General features: G+C 42.5%; 1 protein-coding gene across 5 annotated transcripts in view; it reads right to left on the bottom strand.

The window, feature by feature from the left end:
• Positions 1-774: 774 nt before the first annotated feature.
• Positions 775-13,961, bottom strand: part of LOC120957494 (protein rolling stone) — a 53,114-nt gene continuing 39,927 nt past the window's right edge. For all 5 annotated transcript variants that reach the window (XM_040379720.2, XM_040379722.2, XM_040379721.2 and 2 more), the window contains 5 exons: positions 10,047-10,290; positions 9,761-9,883; positions 4,737-4,917; positions 3,394-3,672; positions 775-3,039 (listed from right to left, as the gene is read on the bottom strand). In XM_040379720.2, the coding sequence (XP_040235654.2) occupies positions 2,985-3,039; positions 3,394-3,672; positions 4,737-4,917; positions 9,761-9,883; positions 10,047-10,290 (882 nt within the window). In that variant the 3' untranslated portion in view covers positions 775-2,984. The remainder of the gene's footprint in view (positions 3,040-3,393; positions 3,673-4,736; positions 4,918-9,760; positions 9,884-10,046; positions 10,291-13,961) is intronic.

Raw genomic sequence — 13,961 nt, 5'->3', positions numbered from 1 at the left:
TTAACCAATATAATCTTCCTAATAGTAAATTCGTCCACTTTTCTGCGTTAACTATTCGCCGTTTGTTTGTAAACACTTTTTTATAAAACTGTAAAAAGCGAGCAGAAAATGCCAACCTAGCAACGGGCTTTGCATCGACCTGTTCTCCTTAATAGATCTTGATACAAATCATGCTGCTTTTCAGAAAAATGGCATCCTAAATATTTGTGGATTGAAAAAATATGAAAAATTAAACTTTGTTAATTAAACAGTTGTATATTTTGAGATATTTTAATATTTACTTGAACTGAAAATTTTGTTCTAACAGTTGTGTATTTTGAGAAATTTCAATATTTACTTGAACTGAAAACCACTGCCCATGGTCTCATGAAAATTAATCACCCCTAGAGGTTAGAGAGCTTTATTGCATTCAACATTGCATGCGTGCTCTTTCGACGCAAAGCATTAAAAGAAACATAAAATGTTAATCAAGACTTCTTGATTGGTATTCTTGAGTAAAGGAAGGAGGTTATAGCGTTTTTTTTAAACGTCCAAATTAAAATATTATTGCTTTACTTTATATGGAAGATACATTTTAAACTGCCTCACTGACACAGTGCAATTTTCAGGAATATTTTTGTTCGGTTCTGTGAAAGATAACAAATAAAATAGAACAATGAAGTAAAACCTTCGAAAACCTTAAATAACTTACCTTTACTTTTAAAATATCATACGAGCACAATAAACACTTCCATTTCTCAACTGCACTGCATTCAATTCCAACATACACCACCGTTTCGAACATGATTTTTATATATTTTGCATTCACTTCACTCTAAACAAACCAATCAACTTATAAATGGAATGTTTTTTTTGTTGTCTTTTTTGGTTTTCTTTGCCTAGTTTGACTTTGTTGTTTCTTCTTCTTCCTCAATCACGTCCCCTTCCCTACCCGGCACACTCCTCCTCCCGCGAACTTGCTTGTCTGTTTCAATATTTATATCTCAATAAAATGCTTCCTCTAGCGGTACACATTAGCAAATCTGTGTGTTTTCCCCCTTGCCTTTACTGCTTGTCTTTCCTTTTCCCGCCATCCCAGGGACGAAGATTCTTCCAATCTTGGCCCATGTTGTGCGTGTGTGTGTGTGTGACAACACCAAACTTCAATATTTTTATTGCTAAAATCTACGCTCACACACAAACACACACACACACACACACACACGCGGGAATGGGGCCACATGCTCTCTCCGACGCTCTCTCCATCTATCCAGTTTTGCTAACAGCTGAGAATATATCACCAATGTTTTTGGATGTTTTTTTTTTGTCCAACCTTGCCAGAGACTAAATAACGCGCATACCACACATCATTGTTTTCTACTCTACTTATCAACTTCCATTGCTTCCTCTGCTTTGCACTCTCAAACGCTGCCACCAAACAAATCTAAATGTGTTTTCTTTTTCTTTCCTCATCTTTTCTTCTTCTTTTGGTTTGTTTGTTTGTTTGCTGCTGTTTCTTTGCTATGATACTGTTTTGTTATGTCTTCAAATATATTTCTAGAATCAACGACTGTACTTTAAAGACGCATTCTTACGGATCCAACAGTTGTATTGTTTTAATTTGCTGTGTTGTGTGTATGTGTGTGTTGTGTTGTTTTTGTTTTTGTTTTTTCTTCTTATATTTGATGCTATTTTTATTTGTTTGTGTATCCTGTGCATCCATCGCCACCGTCCATCGCTGGGAGACACAGGAAAAACAGTGTTGTTGTTGTTGTTGTTGTTGTGTTGTGAGCAAATAGTAACTTTATACGCTAGATCTAACATTTCGTGAGTGATGTCAGTGGTTGATTGAGCGGTAGGCGCTCAATCGGTGATTTTTTTGTTTTTGTTTTGTTTTGATTTTGGTTTGCACTGTTATACTTTACTGGTTTGTTTTTTTTTTTGTTCTCCGCTTTTTTTGTATATTTTTTTCACTTTCTTCTTCTTTTTTCCTTTTGTTTGGAGGTGTGTTTGATTTTTATAATACGATTACGGGAAAGAGAGAGAGAGAGATACTACTACTGTGGAACGAACCCGACGGAAATCTAGGACGGGAGGAATATACTCTGGAGAGCGTGTGTGTGAGAGAGAGCGAGACAGTGAAGCAGCTAGAATGGAAGGGGGTGGTGGTATGGGAGGAGGGGAGGAACGAACATTACTTCCTGTCGAGTGGCAATTTGCTTAGGTGAAATATAGGAACGAACATACTTTTGCCATTGCTTTCTTTTTATTTCGGGGAATGCAGTTCACTCACTCCCTCTCCCCTTTCTGACTACTCAAACAAAAACCTTTAACTGAACGACAACGGACTGGTTTTGTTTCTTGAAGGGATCATTTAATAAATTCACTACCTAAACTTACAAACCAACTGAAAAATGCTGAAAAATACTGTAAATGCGAGTATTGAAATCTGCTTACCATACGCCTTGGAATTCGTGCGTACCTCTAAACCGCGACGATAGAGAGCCAAATAGTCAGAGCCGGTGAAGAGAGAGAAAGAGGGAGAGTGTGAATGTGAGGAATGTCCCTACCCTCCTCCGCCTATACTGGAATTTCGAAACATTTTCGGTGCTTTGGCTAATACTGCTGCTGCTGCTGCGGCCACCGAAAGAAACAGATATGCCGCCCTTTTTTGCATGGCCGGCTCTCGCTGACGATCCCCTTGTTTTTTTTTTTTTTTTTGGTTATGGCAACTATACAACTTGTCGGATTAAAATCGGTGCGAGCGCGGGACAAACGGATGCATCATCATCCTCCGCCCAAAAACATAAACGTGAAGCACACACACACTTCAAACCGAAAAAAAAGAAAACAAACCCCCGGTACACAAACACCACACCATGCTGTTGTCGCCCGCGGGCTGCGCCATCCTAGCCTGCACTTCCAACCGATCGGATCGCTGTTAACTCTGTGTTTATGGGTGTGTCAGTGCATGTGTGGGAGCAGTTGGTCGAGCAGAAAGTGCACTAGCGCAGTGAGGCCACCTGGCGCGGGGGACCACGTCCGTCATGGCGCGATTCTCTGGGCGATTGATGACGGGAAAGCAGCGTGCGAAATATGCGTGATGAAGAGGGAAGAAAGAGAGAGACAGAGAGAGAGAGAGAGAGAGAGCGAAATGAAAATTTACATACGTTTTATACGAGTACCAACATGATAATGATGAGCTATTCTTTTGCCTAAGCGCACACTACTGAGGATGTATAAGGAATACTGGAAGGTGGAAAACCAGGAAATGGACGATAAAATGGACACAGGAAGGAAATGGGGGGTGGTATTAACGATAAGGACCGCAGCAGTAGCTTGTGCTTTCGTGCATTGGACAACTCATTGCTTCTGCCCTCCCCTCTCCCCCCATCCACCACTCAGCCTGCTCACTTCAGATCGACGACCGCGGTCGGGTTGAGGAAGTTTTCCCGCTGCGCTTCCTCCATCGAGGAGAGGGTGCGCGTAATCGAGGTGATCTTCTCGTTGCTGCTCGACTTGCTGTTGTTGCCCTGGACGCAGACGCGCGCGTACAGCCACACCCGCAGACAGTACAGGCAGTAGCAGAGGAAGTGCATCAGAAACACAGCGAAGATGCCGAGCGCACAGATCACGATCGATTTGCCCGGCTTGGTCCAGTCGAGCATTTTGTAGATGTTGGTATCGTTGTGTCTGCGAAGAGAGAGAGAGAGAGATATGGGGGGGGGAGGAAGAAGAGAAGTAGATTAAGAACATAGTAAAAACATTAGAATCGTTTATTTGCAATTAATTGTTATTTTTTTCGTTCGTTTCCGTTAGTGACTGTTAGCATACCTTAAGCGCCTGAAGGTATGCAATGGTTGTGTTGTATCGTGTGATTTTGTTATTTTTGATATTTTTGCCGTTCTGACGAGGTAAAATATTATCTTTAAAAGGCAATAATTTTAACTTTGGTTCAAAAGTAGTTGACTATCTCAAATAAAATTATTAACCGATATAAATATGGACGGAATTAAACAACAAATATTCTATTAACTCACAACCTAATCTTTTTTGACGATATAACCAGAAAAGCTCATTTTCCGGCCATACCTTTTCGAACCAAAGTTCTAACAGCAAAAGCACTGTATCGGCTGTAAACAATTATCACCACCTTGGGAATAATGGAAGCTTGATTAATTTTGCTCTTCATCTTCCGGAGCGGCAAACAAATGGCCTTTCGGCGTCATTCGTTCACCTCATCTCGTAAAGATGGCTGGAAGTGCACAGAGCTTCTTACCACTGTGTAACCCCACCTTGCTAATCTCCTTCAGATGGCAATATACCTTCTGCTCCAGCACGGGATAGGTAAAGTTTGCGAAACAAGCGCTAAACTTTGCTCAAATATTAATGCACTACTGCTGCTGGTGCTGCTACTGGTGTACGTACATCGACATTTTCGCGCATTCTCTCTCAGCATAGGCATAGGCGCCGTGTAGTTGCCCCCTTGCGCTTGATGCCATTATTTATTCACACACATACACACACCCGTAACAAAGCAGTTCATTTCGTGCGAGTGGCAGCAACAACACTGTTTAGCTCCCTGGAGAGAAGCGCGCCGAATGCGGCCAGCCACCAGCACAATTGACAGCCTAATTAATCCACCACAAATTGTACGATATGTGAGCGTAGATGCGCTTCTACGAGATATATATTTTTTCCCCTACATTACCGAAAACATCGCGCATCCAGAAGGAGGTGAGGGGACTTGTCCTTACCTGTCCGTTCCGCCCGCCAGGTAGTAGACGATGGAGAAAAGCGTGTAGGCCACCCCGATACCGGTCGTCCAGTACGCATGGTTTAGCTTGATCGGGTGTCCAACGATGGTTAGATCAATTAGCATAATGATGGAGTTGAGCACGTGCACCATGAGATTAACGGCATCGACACGGTTTTTACCTGTTGTGAAAAGTGAAAACGATAATGAAGAAGAGGGTAGCGCATGGTAGCAATTGGAAATGGGATTAAACTTTTCTATTAGCAGGATATGACACCACCGCGGCACACTTTGCGCCTGTCCACTGTGTCTCGCTGTGCGGTGCTAAAATGTAATCAAGGGAGTTTAATTTGATTTTGGGACAGCTCGTTGGCACGCCGTGTGGAAGAAGCTAAATGGGCGTGGCGATGGCTCGGCAGTGCGCGGGAAATATCGAAAGCGTTTAGTGATGCTTGATGCCATTCTGACATGGATTCTGGATTGGAGAAGTGCATTAAGTAGATTGAATGTTGAACCAGTGTTCGTCCCAAATGGATTGGCAAGCCATCTTATTTGTATTAGGTGTCTTAATACGGAGGAGAACGAACACCATCTCATCATCTCAATTATACACAGATAGAGTGATGAACACGTCGCAGTACAAAACGTTTTTTAAACGCTTCAATTTGGAAAAAAGTACGCTATAATTCTGTATCTTGCATGGGAAGGCTCTTGTGTAGCGCCTAGACCCAAAGAACATTTTAAACCTTATCATTAAGTCTTCCTTTTTTGTCAGAATGTCGTGTATGACCTAATAAGACAATAATAAAACTCACTTAAGACTGAAAGGGCCCATCTACAGAACTCTGTTAAAACTACTAGTTAAAACCATTTCTAGACCTTTAAGAGGCGATCTTTAAGAGGTGAGGCGCAAATAAACTATCAAAATTTAAAAATACTGAACACCCCTAACTTACACCAAAAGCTGTGTCATAATAAACATGGCGTGAAAAGCGATTTGGAAATTGCCATTTTTCTATTTGCCATGTAAAAAGGCAATTTATTTATCAAAATATCAACATGACTGACGCATATTGGACTCAAAAATCAACAATCATATCAATAAAAATGGATTCCATTGGCTTAAGATCAGAAGGACTTTCCTGATCACAAGTTCAGTTGATTTGTAGTGCAATATGTGTGGCTAAGATCGTTTTAAACAGCACATAGCTTTAGGAAGCGCTTGTGCAGACTAATAAGTTTTAAGAATCTCCTCGTACAGGCAGTGTCAGAGATACGCGGAATCTGGTATACGCATATTTACACAATCGCGATTTTATCAGTTTTATTCCGTGCATAGATCCTTTGAATTTGACAAATATCTAATAATCTTTGCAGGAAATAAAATCAACCACTGCAAGCAAAAGGAAAAGAAAAATAAATATATTATGGTTGAAAACTGCAAAATACAACTTACGCAGAAGATAGAAATACTCAGCTTATCCACGTTTTGCGTTAATATCGTATTTCATGTACAACCTGTATAGTTTATATGCATTTAATAAGATCAATTTATCCTAATGCTTTAGTCTCAAATAACAAGTCTTTAAACGTGCTTAAGAATACATTTACAGGATGATTAAAGCCAGCCATCAAAACTCCAATTATAGTTTTAACAGACAGTCATATAAGCGTCTTCAGAACGTTTTAAAGGTTTAACAACTTTAAAGACTGTTAAGCATCTGTGGGAGCGATTGAAAGACGATGTAAACCGTTCTAAGAGTGAACTAAGACTAACTACATTTATTCGATATTCAGTGTAACCACGGTTGCTGTAACCAATGGCTACTTGAACCAATGAACTAAGACATTGCTATAAGCAATCCACCACAGAGTCCCTGGTTTGTTTACCTTCGCAATTAATTGAATTTTATTGCCCTGGTGTAAATAAACATTTCCCCACAATGGCTTTGCTAAGCGCCAGGAGGTATGCAATTTGCAACAAAAAAATCACTAATTTGGTTTGCGTTGATTTGCATACTTTTAGGCGTTTTAAACTGTAATAAAAATCTAGCTAAATAAAGAAGGCAAACAAATCGTTAGGTCACAAACGATTGCATAACCTCCCAAACTGTATCCCATGGTATTCATTTAATAAATTCCAAACTGCAATCAGCACACTACACAAACATGTGTCCTACGGTACGCGACACTACACTACACCAATGGACCTAGCGCATCAACATCTGTCAAAAATGGCTGTCCAGATTGCAGCATTGCAATCATGCAAAATGCTCATGCAAATCTCATTGGTCCAACAGCAAATGGCGCATGGTCATAAGGGGAACTAATGAACAACCAGGCACCTCCATGTGTGTCTGTGTGTGTATGGAGTCTTGTACATCTCGTGTGTTTCGTGTGCACCAATCATACATATCCACTTTAATATCTCTCATACTACAATCCACTGTCATAATCTTCATTTATGCATTGTAGTGCACAGAGCGCGCGCGTCCCAAAAACACCACCATCAGCACTACAACCAACTGTGCCATTCGGACGGTGCCATTGTTTAGCGATTGTTGTGTGGAGAGCGACTGACAAGATTAAAATTCGCAATCTTTTCGCGTTGGTGCACATAAATCGCACACTATACGAGCAGCAACACAGCATTCGCTTGGTACAGCAATTTTCACTCGCATGTGAAATCAAAAAAAAAACAAGAGAAAAGGTAATCCGAACAGCAACAGCAGTACACAACGGTACTCGAATCCGAGAAATTAACGCGCACACTTAACACTCGTGTATGTGTGTGTGTACTGCTGTCGTGTCGTATGGTACACTTTTGATAAGCATGGCGATGTCGTTTGCCACATAAAGTACGAATTGTAATGCTCAGTCTCTCTAGCTGAAAGCAATATCAGCACCCGAGATGCTGATGCTGATTGTTTGAGACAAAGATTTGCACCACCAAAGGTACAAGTAGGGGTGACCGACGCCCTTGACGCGCTCGGAAGTTGTTGAGGTGTTGCTGCAACACAGACCCCTCGGGGGGCAATACGGCTGCTTCAGTTGGTAAGCAAATTTGCAACTACAAGGTAATGCTAAAAATGTGGTCCAAACAATGGTCCAAAGGGGATGAAGGGAATGGGAATGGGGTTTCCGCCACGATAATGATTTCTGCCTTCTGCTTTTGCGCTACCCGGAACTGAGTTGTTATACATACTTTGGCCTGCTGCTTTTTGTCACAGAAAAGGCAGAAAAAGACGCAACAAAAGGCCAGAAGAAAACAAAAATGGCACAAAAGTCCTTCTTGGTTTCGGCGGTTCACTGTTGCGCGCACTTCACTTCCGCGGCATTCTTTCTCGCGTTGAAGTAAAAGATCTCGCAACACTGATAGGTTGAGAGTGGAAGACGGGTGAACAACAAGAAGAGCTGCTGGTTGTTTGTTTCGCGCTAATTGCTAGCCACAAAACGTTGCGGAAGAGCTAACTGGCGATGAGATTGCGCCGAGTGGCGGAAGGTTAATAATCGTGAATGTTAAGCACTATTGAATTGAATTTGAAAACTAGTTTCTTTTCACGGGAATAGATTAGCTTGCTGTGCAGTTTGAAGCTCGTTCAGTGCGGTTTATTGTTGTTCCTGTTTTGCAGTAGATAACTCTACCGATTATCGTCACAAACCAGCTAATCACTTGCATGCATGATTTAATCTCTTTTTCCTTGTACTACCGCATATCATTTGAATTAGTGTGGGGAGCTCGGAATCGGACCTACCCGATTCCAATTCCGTGTTTGGAATCAATTCCGGAGCCGATTCCGGAGTTGGTTCCGGAGCTGATTCCGGGATTGGTTCCGGAGCCGATTTCGGAGTTGAATCCGATTCCGGAGTTGGTTCCGGAACCGATGTCGGAGCTGAATCCGGAGCTGATTCCGGAGTCGACCTGGGAATCGCAATTTGCTCCGATAACGGAATCAGGCTTGACTCCATAAATTGAATGGTTTGAATTGAAATAAGGAGTGTGGGAAGAGAAATCAGTCCGGGAATCTCCATGTGAATAGATCATTTTCAAATAAATTTTGATTCTTTGCCGCTATCGACACGTAGCATCATTGGACTCAAACGCCTATTCCCATGAAGATGCCGAAACCGACTCTGTTTCGAAGCCAATTCTCATTTCGGAGTCAATTCTGATGTCAGAGCCAATTTTGATTCCGGAGCCAATTCCGGAATCGATTCCGATTCCGGAGCTGATTCCGATTCTCGAGACGATTCCGGAACCAATTTCGGAGCCAATTCCGGAATCGAAACCGGAAACTGATTCCGGACCTACTATCCGAAATCGATTCCAGAAAACTTCGGAGCTAGCCGGAATCGATTCCGACGAAATCTTCATTTTTTCCATTATTAATTTGAATTGAACCAAGGGATCTAACTTTAATTTCTATTAAAATTTCAACAAGTACCTAATTTTGAAAAGCTTATTACTATTTTCACGCAAAGTGCAAAGCATCTGCACTCTACATTACCACCGTAATAGCACGTCAAATTCCAAGAACGATTACGTGCTCACAAGCACACAAAAACACAGCTCGAGAGCACAGTGATTATCCTCATAGAGAAGTTTTTAATCGATTGCAGATTAGACATTTCACGTTGAGCGTTGAGAAGACTTCTCCACCATTTCCGGGAAATGTATGTAATAGGCTTAAAACGGAAGCCTACGGGTACTGGTGTTTCCCAGAGGGTGCGTCAAAAAGAGCTCAGAGCTTCTTGCTCCACCACTGTGACGTGGCTGCGTAGGCGAAACTGGAGCTGACCAGCAAGGATGATGAAATGCATATTCATAAAACATTTCCCTCCTTATTTTCGCCAACTCCGCAAATAGGATCGTAGTGGCCGGGCAGACAGATGCCCCTGGTACAGCCTCCACGGTCTGGTTTGCTTTGGAATATTATATCAATTAGGGATAAACATGGCCGGGCACCGGGTCGTATCGCCTACGCACTACGGCTTGCTGTGCTCTAAAGGGAGCTTCATACTCACTTGAGTCGTACACAAACATCCAGTAGACGAGGGTGACGATGAACGAGTAGACGGTCGCAATCGTGTACGCAATCCAGTAGACCGAGTGTAGCCGGCTTTCCCGTGCGACGTGAATGTTCCATTCTGTGGAGAGGCAAAAAGCAAGTAAATGGGAAATGTGTGAAATGACTGCAGGGAAAGGACAGGAAAATGAAAACATTCTTCGGAAGCAGGCGACTGTCCGGAAGTAATAGAATATCTCCCTCTTTGGAAGAATGCTTCTGTTTTTCTCTGTTGACTTCCTTACCGAACTCGTTCCGGTCAATCATCAGACCCTTGGTGACGATGATGGCCGCCAGCCAGGCCTGCACCGTGCACGCCATCAGCGCCCAGTGCGTCAGGTAGATCCACCATTTGGCGTAGTGATGTTCGAACATTGGCTCGGAGCGCCCAATGTCCAGCACGGAGCAGACGAGCATCGCCAGAAACACGATCGCCACTATCAGCCGGTACAGCAGGTAGCATATACCGACCTGGGTGCTGCTTTGCCACTGGAAAGGTAGAAGAAACAAACAGGGGGAATAAAGCGCGCACGCGTTAGCAGACAACAAACGAAAAAACTGGCCCCACAAGATAACAAACCTCGCCCGCGGGGGAAAAAAAAAGTATGTCAACACAACACAAAAGGATTAAATGGAAATTCGCGCATAGAAAGCAAAAGAGGCCGGGCGGTTGCAGGGAAAATGCAGATTTGTCGTTTGTGTTGCTTGCTTTCTTTTTTCTTCGTGCAACAACAAAGTTGTGATTGGACTTGATGTTGATTTTACACCCCGGTTTCGGCCCTGCTGGTACTATTTTCTAGCGGCCAAATTTCCACCTTCGTACCTTCCCCGATCCTTCTGTTTGTGGCTTTTGTTTTCTGCGCTTCTGCTTCTCTTGTACCATCCTTTTACCACTACAAACGTGCTGATTATATTCAAACGGGGAGAGGGATGAGGTGTACCACAGTACACTTTTTGAATTTTTCATCCCGCCTTTCTCACTCTCTCTCCCATTTGCGCTTTTTCGGACACAGTACAGTGCGGGTGAAACGTTGTCATTCCGAGAAATGAAGTGATTAAATATTTACGGGTTTCTCTCTCTCTCTCTATTGCTCGCTTTGTGTCTCGTTTTTCTGTGGTCCAAATGAACGTTACACGTTGAATTAGTCACCAGGGATGGAGTGCTGAGGTGGGAGCTTTCGGAATAAATGTCCCATAAAACTGGCCATTCTGGCTGGTAAAAGAGCAGATAACCAGTTGGGACTGTTCGGTGAGAAGCGCTATTTGCACAGCATACTTTCCATTTTATCCAATTGCATACATAGCAAAAAACGTTTTCAGGAATTTGTAGTACGATTTCCAATAGCAAAAAAATATAATAAGAATTGAAAAGTTCTATTACTTTGGTTCTATTTACTTTAAGTTTCAAAAGAGTTTCAGCATTTAAATAAAATAAAAAAAAAACAATTGAATGTTGTAAAGAAATATTTAAAAATGTCAAAGTCATACAGGGTTTCTCACGATTTATTGGTAAAAAAAAAAAATAAATAAATAAATATTTTTTGGTGCGTTTCCACTATTTTTAGCCGTTTCCCAGAATTTTTTGGTCCAATTGTACTGATATCCAATCGGAAAATACCAATAAATTATGAGACCGAACCAAAAATCTATAGGATACGATAAAAAAATCGCACCAAAAATGTGGTGGGAACGCACCAAAAAATCATGGGAAATGACCAATAAATCGTGGGAAACCCTGTAAGACAAACAAAATTTTCACGTATAAAAATATTGAAGATCGATAAAAATGATAACGAAACCAAACATTAAATGAAAATTGAATTCAATAATCAAATGGAAAGCCTACGACTATGAAAAAAATCCCCCCCCCTACACTGAGCTGTTGTGTTCGATGTCCTGGCGTCACCTCTCCCACAAGGGGATCGGCGGTTCGACAATTCCCCACTGAACGGTTAACGGTTGCTTTAAAATACATTTGCCAATGATCGGCAATAAAAACCCGAACCGAACCGTCACCGAAAAGATACTCTCCGATTATCGTTTCCCCTCCCCCCCCCCCCCCCCCCCCCCTTAACAATAATGAAAAACAATTGATTGTAACTATAAAAGCTTCTCTCCTCCTCCGCAAGCGATTGGCAAACAAATTAAGAATGCGAATTGCGATATTGGGTATGGGGAAGGGAGTCGCCAATGATTGTGTGGCGCATTATGTGCATTAATTAAAGCATTGTTGAAGCCACAAGTACGTGCGAGCCTGGTGCGCACAACACACACACGCACATAAATATTTGACTGCAGTGTTTTTCAATTTGCTTCATAATGTTGATGGAAGGGGCGATGAAAAAAGGGGGAAAAAAATCAGACCAACAAAAGCGGGAACGGAAAAATATGCAGTTTGTTTTTTTGTTTTTTGGCGTTTTCGTTCTGTTTCCTTCATGGCAAGCAGCATCAGCAGCAGCAGACTGGCGAATGGCTGGCACAGTTCGTGGCAGCCTCCCATTGCCAAAGCTCGCACTCAATCGGTGGCGACCGAAAAAGTTGATTTCTCCACGTGGCACGTTCTTTATCGGGGCTCCGGCCTTTCGGCATGATTCATGGGATGCAGCACCCCTAAGGACGGGTGGTTTCGGTTGTGCGCGCTTATGTGTGTGTGTGTGTGTTGTTGGGGTGCACTTTATTCTTTTCTTTTTCGATTTTTTGGCATTGGTTTTGTGCACTTTTCCGTTGCTGCAGTCGCTTTCTAGTGCCATTGTTTGTATACCACGTCCGTGCGTTTGTGTGTGTGTGTGTGTGTGTGTATGCATCGGCATTTGTCATCTATGCTAGTGCGGCCACATTTTAATATTGCTCCCACCATTGTCATGAGCCTCGCGCGCGCCTGGTTGATGTTTATTTTCTTCATTTTGATTTTTCCAATTGAATATCACTTTTTGTCGTTGTTGTTGTGGTTGTTGTCATCCTCTGCTATCGACTAAAACGACGTGTTATTGATTACGCTCGAGCGCAGCTTAGCCCTTGGCCTTTCAAGTAGGTTCAAACATCGTGCAAAACTGCTCGCCACGGCGCAGCATCGCTTTTGTGCGCTTATTTTCTTCATATCTGATTTGCCAGGGTTATTCACGTTATTTATTCCGTAGTGGGTCCCCTCGTGCCGGGGTTTCTCTTTATTTGCTTCCAGCAACACTCGCTCTCACTCTCTCCTGTGGCCCGTTTGTTCAAAGCTTAATTTATTTAAGTTCATTTTTTTGTTTGTTCTTTTTCCACTTTATTTCCGGTACAAAGTGCAGCATCCTTCCCTGTCGGCACGTGGCATTTATCGTGGCAAACGCGCTCGTGGCGCATTCGACGGAATTCATTGTGTGTGTGTGTGTGTGTGTGAGAGAGAGAGAGGCATAATCTTGCCTTTTTCTCCCTACGGCCCCATGTATTGTGCTTCCCAGCATCAAAGCAGAATAAGAACGAATAAGAGAGTGCAGCAAATTTACGGTTTTGCGTAAATAATGCTTTACGATGCCGACTGCTGCTGTTGTGGTCCGTGAGGACCGACGGCGACCACGTACACACATGCAAACCCGGGTTGGTTTTATTGGGTGACTTACACACTGTTTCACTGTGTTCCTAGCTGTAGGCTCCGAACACGCATATACAAACACCAAGCGGAGAGTGTTTTAATTTCGATGGCCATGGGGGCGCCTGGTGGTGACTGGTTGCCGGGGCGAGCCGGAGCTTTCCAGCTTGCCGGGCGAGAATGTCGAGTCGAGTCACGTGTGTAATATGGCGCGTGTAATGGTACTCTGGTTTAGTGCCTGGTGCGCGTTACGGAAGCAGCACGATATGCCATTATTGGTGGCCATTATGATGGTACAAATCACAACGGTACGGCTTAACGACACGTTGTTTAAATTGACGTGCGGATGATAAAGTTTTTTGGTGTTATTTTTGTAAAGTGAATGAATGGACAGGGAACAGATTTTGTAAAAGGATAGTGTGTTTGTTATTAGGGCGACAAAAGCGACACATTTTTAAACCAAAAATATAAATAAAATAAGTAAAAAAGAGATTAACCTGCTTTATTGTCATATTTTGCTATGCAATTTGCATACTTGAAGGCGTTTTCCAAATTGTGGCTCCATACAACTTGCGCGGTATGCAATTTAAAG

This window comes from Anopheles coluzzii, chromosome 3 (assembly GCF_943734685.1).
Source record: "Anopheles coluzzii chromosome 3, AcolN3, whole genome shotgun sequence".
Classification (NCBI taxonomy): Eukaryota; Metazoa; Arthropoda; class Insecta; order Diptera; family Culicidae; genus Anopheles; species Anopheles coluzzii.
This window is presented reverse-complemented; position numbering and strand designations above follow the sequence as displayed.